Source organism: Heterodontus francisci, chromosome 33 (assembly GCF_036365525.1).
Source record: "Heterodontus francisci isolate sHetFra1 chromosome 33, sHetFra1.hap1, whole genome shotgun sequence".
NCBI lineage: Eukaryota > Metazoa > Chordata > Chondrichthyes > Heterodontiformes > Heterodontidae > Heterodontus > Heterodontus francisci.
In genome coordinates, this window is record NC_090403.1 from 32,401,261 (window position 1) to 32,408,082 (window position 6,822).

The 6,822-nt window shown below is 43.1% G+C and overlaps 1 protein-coding gene across 1 annotated transcript; it reads left to right on the plus strand.

Annotated features, from left to right (window-relative positions):
• Window positions 1–4,677: 4,677 nt before the first annotated feature.
• On the plus strand, window positions 4,678–5,169 carry LOC137347988 (ribonuclease HI-like). Its single transcript, XM_068013061.1, has one exon. The coding sequence runs from the start codon at window positions 4,678–4,680 to the stop codon at window positions 5,167–5,169; it is 492 nt and encodes a 163-aa protein (XP_067869162.1).
• Window positions 5,170–6,822: the final 1,653 nt, after the last annotated feature.

Consider the following 6,822-nt stretch of genomic DNA (forward strand, 5'->3'; position numbering starts at 1 on the left):
AGTTCAAGTTTAATAAATTTTAACTTTTCTTCTTTAAGCTTAAGAAAACCGGTTTGTGCTGGTTTCTTTGCCTTATAATTGGAAAGCAGCGAACAAGGATTCACCAAGGGGGAGATAAAAACACTGTTTAAAATTAAACCCTGTTACGTTAAGACCAGGTGAAGGCTGAGACGGACCCCTTTCTCACCTGGTCATAACAACTCACTATAATCCCAACCCTTGAGTTTTATTTTAAAAGTTTGTGGTCTGGCAAATTGAAACTTTTTATATTTACACACCAGTAATGTCATAAATTATACATTTTATTCTAGAGTAATTAGTAATTCTCCAGCGAGGCCTGGACAATGTATGTCAGCCAAGAGCGATTCATTGCATCTTTGCTGCCTCCGGAGAATCCTTGGCACCAGGTGGCAGACTGTATCTCCAACACAGAAGTCCTCGAGGCGGCCAACATCCCCAGCTTATACACACTACTGAGTCAGCGGCGCTTGAGATGGCTTGGCCATGTGAGCCGCATGGTAGATGGCAGGATCCCCAAAGACACATTGTACAGCGAGCTCGCCACTGGTATCAGACCCACCGGCCGTCCATGTCTCCGCTTTAAAGACATCTGTAAACGCGACATGAAGTCCTGTGACATCGATCACAAGTCATGGGAGTCAGTTGCCAGCAATCACCAGAGCTGGCGGGCAGCCATAAAGGCAGGGCTAAAGTGTGGCGAGTCGAAGAGACTTAGCAGTTGGCAGGAAAAAAGACAGAAGCGCAAGGGGAGAGCCAACTGTGTAACAGTCCCAACAAACAATTTCTTCTGCAGCACCTGTAGAAGAGTCTGTCACTCTAATATTGGCCTTTATAGACACTCCCAGGCGCTGCTCCACAAACCACTGACCACCTCCAGGCGCTTACCCATTGTCTCTCGAGACAAGGAGGCCAAAGAAGAATTATTTAATATAGCAAACTTAAATTAACTCACATGCCTGACTTTAATTTTAGGCATGGCATGTCCTCAATTACTTTTCACTTATATCATGCATATTTCTCATAAAATCTAAGATTGTGACAGGATTGTTCTGTAAAATGCAGATTATAAACTAACCAAAAGTCATTATGTAGATTTAATCAGAAGTAGTTTTTTTTCCCTCTGCAGCACCATGCCATACACTACATAATCCTTTGAAGACCATGTTGTACATTTTATTTTAAAGTTTTTTTTAATATTCATTGACTTCAAAGTGTGCAAAAAAAGCGTGCTGAAAGCTTGCTACAAATTAGATCCAAATCAAAAGTACCAAAGTTTTAATAGATTGGAATTAATATTTAATGTACTGATTAAGTAATCAATAATTATTAGAGCCTTTCAATTTATACTAGTAATATACGAGAAAGGAGGTGCCTTCGGCAGTTACCAGCCATGTAAATGAACTGGCAGCTATCTCACCCCCAAGATCAGTGCTGGAAAAAGGTTGATCAAACTTCCTTCACTTTGAAACCAAGGGACCCATTTAGTTCATAAAAACACAAGAACTAGCAGTAGGCAATTCAGCCCCTCGAGCCTGCTCCGCCATTCAATACCATCATGGCTGATCTCATCTCGGCCGAGACTCCACTTTCCTGCCCATTCTCCATAACCCTTTAACCCATTACTAATTAAAAATCTGTCTATCTCCTCAAATTTACTCAATGTCCCGGCATCCACCGCACTCTGGGGTAGTGAATTCCACAGACTCACGACCCTTTGAGAGAAGAAATTTCTCATCTGTTTTAAATCTGCTACCCCTTATTCTAAAACTAGGACCTCTCGTTCTAGATTGCCCCACCAGAGAAAACATCCTCTCTACATCTACTTTGTCAATCCCCTTAATCATTTTATATACCTCAATTAGATCTCCTCTCATTCTTCTAAACTCCAGAGAGTAAAAATCTAAACTGCTCAATCTCTCTTCAGAAGACAAACCCCTCATCTCTGGAATCAATCTAGTGAACCTCCTCTGAACTGCCTCCAATGCAACTACATCCTTCCTCAAGTAAGGGAACCAAAACTGTACGCAATACTCCAGGTACGGTCTCACTAATGCCTTGTACAGTTGCAGCAACACTTCCCTACTTTTACATTCTATTCCTTTAGCAATAGATGCCAAAATTCTATTTGCCTTCCTTATTACCTGCGGCACCTGCATACTAGTTTTCTGAGATTCATGCACAAGGACACTCAGATCCCTCTGCATCAAAGCACTCTGAAGTGTCTCTCCATTTAGATAACGTGCCTTTCTATTCTGACCAAGATGGATAACCTCACACTTATCCACGTTAAACTCCATCTGCCAAATTTTGGCCCATTCACATAACCTATCCATATCCATTTGTAAATGTATTTCTTTATTGCAACTTACTATCCCACCTATTTTACTGTCATCTGCAAATTTGGCTATAGTCCCTTCTATCCCTGCATCCAAGTCATTAATATAAATTGTAAATAGTTGGGGTCAGAGGACCGAACCCTGTGGCACTCCACTAGTTATATTTTGCCAACCAGAAAAGGATGCATTTATCCTGACTGTTTTCTGTTGGTTAGCCAAACCTCTAACCAAGAGAATAAATTGCCCCTAACCCCATATGATCTTACCTTGTGTATTCATGGTGGTTGTTACTTCTTTTCTCCCACCTCAGGCCAAAGTTTGGAGCTCACTTCACAAACCTTTTCACGTGGCCACATAACTTCAATCTTTCAATCGCAGGGTCCCTCTAACACTTGTCCTGTTACATCAGTTGTCAGCTGGCACTTAGGACACAGCCCTTCAGATGCTTACTTTCATCTAATGCTGTTCTGAGACACTGGCACACAAAGCACAGGAGGCAGGGCATAGGAACCCCAAAGTTACAATCGATCACAGCTTAAGAAGCAGGAAACCTATCAAGAGGCAATCCATATTGGCAGTTGGCAATGGAGATTTAGCAAGTCATTGCCCACTGCAGCAGACTTGGTTGCAAGAAGCTGCACCTGCATTTTTTTTTTCAAAAAGCAAGCTTCCTGGAACTCTATAGCTTTGTCTCTCTCACCCACACTGGGTGTTGTGCAACCATTCTTAGGTTCCTCTTCCAAAATAGCAAAGGGGCAGGGGGAAGCAAGATGACAGCGAGGGGAATGGAAATTATTGTACTAAAAATGATCATCCAACAGCACAATTAAAGTGCAATATAGAAGCTAGAGCTCTCATAATGGGCCATCAACGTCTGCAAGAATTAATTTTGCTAACAGCTACTTTATTTCTATATAATATTCACAAATGTAATCGTGGCAAGCAGCACAGTTTTACAATTTCAATCCCAGATTTAACCAAGTTTAAATCTGCTGTTAAAGCTGCAATTTATTTAAAACCAGGTCATGTTGTTCTCTGAAATTTGTCTCAAGATACTGGATACAATATGCTGAGTTTAATATTTAATATATAATAAGATTCCTCTCCCTCTGGAAACAGCATCTACCTCTACCTATTTTTCTTGGCAGGGCAACACCTATCCTAGTATCTAGGTTATGCTTTATAAAGGTTGTCTGGCAGTCTCCTGCATTGATCTATCAGCAATCTTCACACCTTTTAGCACTTCTCTTTTAGCTATTACATGCTAAATTTATTACTCCACAAGAATGGTTCTCTGTTATCAATATGGCCAACGGATTTTGGTCGGTGCCACTGACACCCGAAGTCCAACCGTGGTTCGTCTTTACGGTACAACAGTACACCTAGACTTGCCTGCCGCACGGTTTCCACAACAGTCCCACGGTATTTCATATGGCCCGACAAAACCACTTGAGGGAGTTACCTTCCATGTACTCCACGGTCATCCAGTACGTGGACGACATCCTGTTAGCCTTTGAGACAGAAGAACAGCACAAACAAGATCTGCGTACCCTGCTAGACCACCTTTATCAGAGAGGACACAAAGCCAGTATCGACAAAGCGCAGATAGCAGAAGGAGAGGTTGTGTACCTGGGACAAAAGATTTCGAAAGGAATGAGGGAACTCACCCAGGACAGGACCGTCGCCATTCGGGCTGCCAAATTGCCCACCACTACCCAGGAGCTTAGATCATTTTTGGGTTTGTGTAACTTCAACAGAAACTGGATCGACTCCTACACACAACTGGCTTAACCATTAACTGATCTCTTGAAGGGAAAGCGGGCCTCTAAAGAATCAGTTACCCTAACCAAAGAACAAGAAGCTTTTGAAAACTTAAAGAGGGCTTTGTGCTCAGCGCCAGCCCTGGGAATCCCCGACAACGGGAAACCATTTACCCTGTTTGTACACGAAAAAGAGGGATATAGGACTGCCATACTGACACAGGAGCACGGGGACAAACAGAGACCTGTTGGATACTATTCGAAAAGACTGGACACCGTCGCCCTAGGATGGGGCAGCTGTTTAAGAGCTATGGAAGCTACATGCCAAGCAGTAATGGCTACTGCAGATCTGGTATTAGATCAAAAGTTAACCGTTAAGCGTCCACACACTGCTATCTATGAACAGAGTGCCCCAAGTGACTGCAGCTAGATGGACCCGACGGACAACTGTCCTAGAGGCTCCCAATCTCCACATCGTCCGGGCCAGCCCGGTAAATCCGGCGACTATGCTCCCGTGGTCTGAAGAGAGGGAGAAAGAAGAACATGATTGTGTGGAGATTATGGAAGAAACAGAGGAGGTAACCCTAGCGGCAGAGGAAGTATCGCTCAACCCAGATTTAATCCTTTTCACAGACGGCTCATCCTTCGTTGACAACGGTACACGGAAAGCAGGATGGGCAGTTACAACCCGACATGAAGTTGTGGAAGTGGGATGCCTGCCTTCAGGGACATCGGCCCAACAAGCCGAACTGCGAGCCCTGTCGGAAGCATGTCGAATAGCAGAGGGGAAGAGAGCTAATATTTACACCGACTCACAGTATGCATTTGGAGTCGCTCATGACTTTGGTCAGCTGTGGCACAAAAGAGGATTTCTCAGTGCTGCTGGTACATCTATTCGAAATGGGAAAGAAGTCCGAGACTTACTGGAGGCTATGCAATTGCCACAAAAGGTATCCATTTTGAAATGTAAAGCCCATACAAAAGACAACACCAGAGGCAAAGGGGAATGCCCTAGCCGACAAGGCAGCCAAGGAAGCCGCCTCGCAGGGTGATCCCCCGGACGCATGGACGCAAATATTTAAACTGAATGCGTCCCATCTGACAAAGAACCTTTGGGCGCCAAGTGGGAGGGACCTTTCCAAGTGCTACTGACCACCCAGTCAGCAGTTAAAGTCGAAGGAAAGAAAGCCTGGATACGCGCCTCTCACGTAAAACGAGCGACCAGTGATTGAATGCCGAATTCTTTTTAGTGATGATTGTAATTCTGTATTTGATGTTTTTGACTTATAAGTGCTGTTGTAAACAAGTAACTGAAGCCCCTGCAAAATTTATGCCTTTACAGAGCTCCCGCGGGCCCCTCTTGTGGCACAAGCAGGCAACCTATTGAGTGCAACCCCTCCGGGTGTTGAAGGCTGTTTCTAGACAAATAGAGACCATTAAAGGCACCTAGGTGGGATCAAGGGAATGATTCTTAAAAGTGTTTTGAAGAATCAAAGGGGGGGGGGGGGACTGTGGGAACAGAATTTGCGAGAACAGAATAATATGGGGACATTTAAGGTGAAATAATTAATCAATCATGTACTAATAAACTAACTTCGGAGCTGCAGGGAGGGACAGCTTATCAGAAATGACTTCATAGCTTCAGGGCTGCACAGACAGCTTATCAGTAGGAGTGGACTAACAAGAGAAGACTAACAGGACAGTTGTAAGCCGCTTCATAATAGCCTATTGTATAGCAATCAGCCTAACATTCCAAGGAGATAGGGGGAATGAGAAACTGCTAGAAGGAAAGGTGACAAGGCAGTACCCCAATCAGGCCATGACACCAAGAAACTGCAGAGTTTGCAAACCAATTGGGAACATAAAGGGGGGTGTCACTGATGTGTATGAAGAACTATAAGAAAGGCTGGATTTCCCTGCTCAGGAAGGAGAGGGCAGGAGAGAGGAGAGGAGAGAAGAGCCCAGGTGCTGTTGCTGTTTGCTTTGCTGATGATGTAACCAAAGTAGTACTGCAATAAAGTTTCTTAAAGCTACAGTCGGATTTCGTCTGTGTAACTAATGGGATCCAACACTCTGGAAACAGCATCTACCTCTACCTATTTCTTGGCAAGGCAATACTTATCCTAGTATCTAGGTTATGCTTTATAAAGGTTGTCTGGCAGTCTCCTTCATTGATCTATCAGCAATCATCACACCCTCTCACTTCTCTTGTAGCTATTACATGCTAAATGTATTACTCTACAACAAACAGAAGCAAGTTTGTAACACAAGCAACTGGTTAGCTTTTTCTGTACTCTTCCAGCTCAATATTTTCTAATGCAATCTAACAACCTTTCTAACCATACTACATCCTTGCATTTCTAGATTAATAAAATGCACAACCATTTGCCATCAGAAAGTTCTCTTTCGGGTTCATGTACCTGGCACATTAGTGCTGTATTTTAGGTAAAAGCAGTTATGTTCTCAAACCCAACCCAACTTTAAATCTTGCTGATGAATAGAATTTTTAAAAACTCAAAATACAGTTTAATGTTCAACTAGCTCTATTTACTTCTGAATAACACCAGCATTTGTTCTTTTATGACTAGGCAAAAAAAAAAAAACTTATGTTTCTGTTGTTGCTTAATACCTCACACGATCACTGCTATGGTAAACTTACATTCTTGCTAACTGCAGATACAACAGCAACAGGCAGACAAGTGAAA

Excerpts from the sequence above, each read along its gene's own strand:
- LOC137347988 (XM_068013061.1), top strand. The coding sequence starts at position 4,678 with ATGGAAGAAACAGAGGAGGTAACCCTAGCGGCAGAGGAAGTATCGCTC.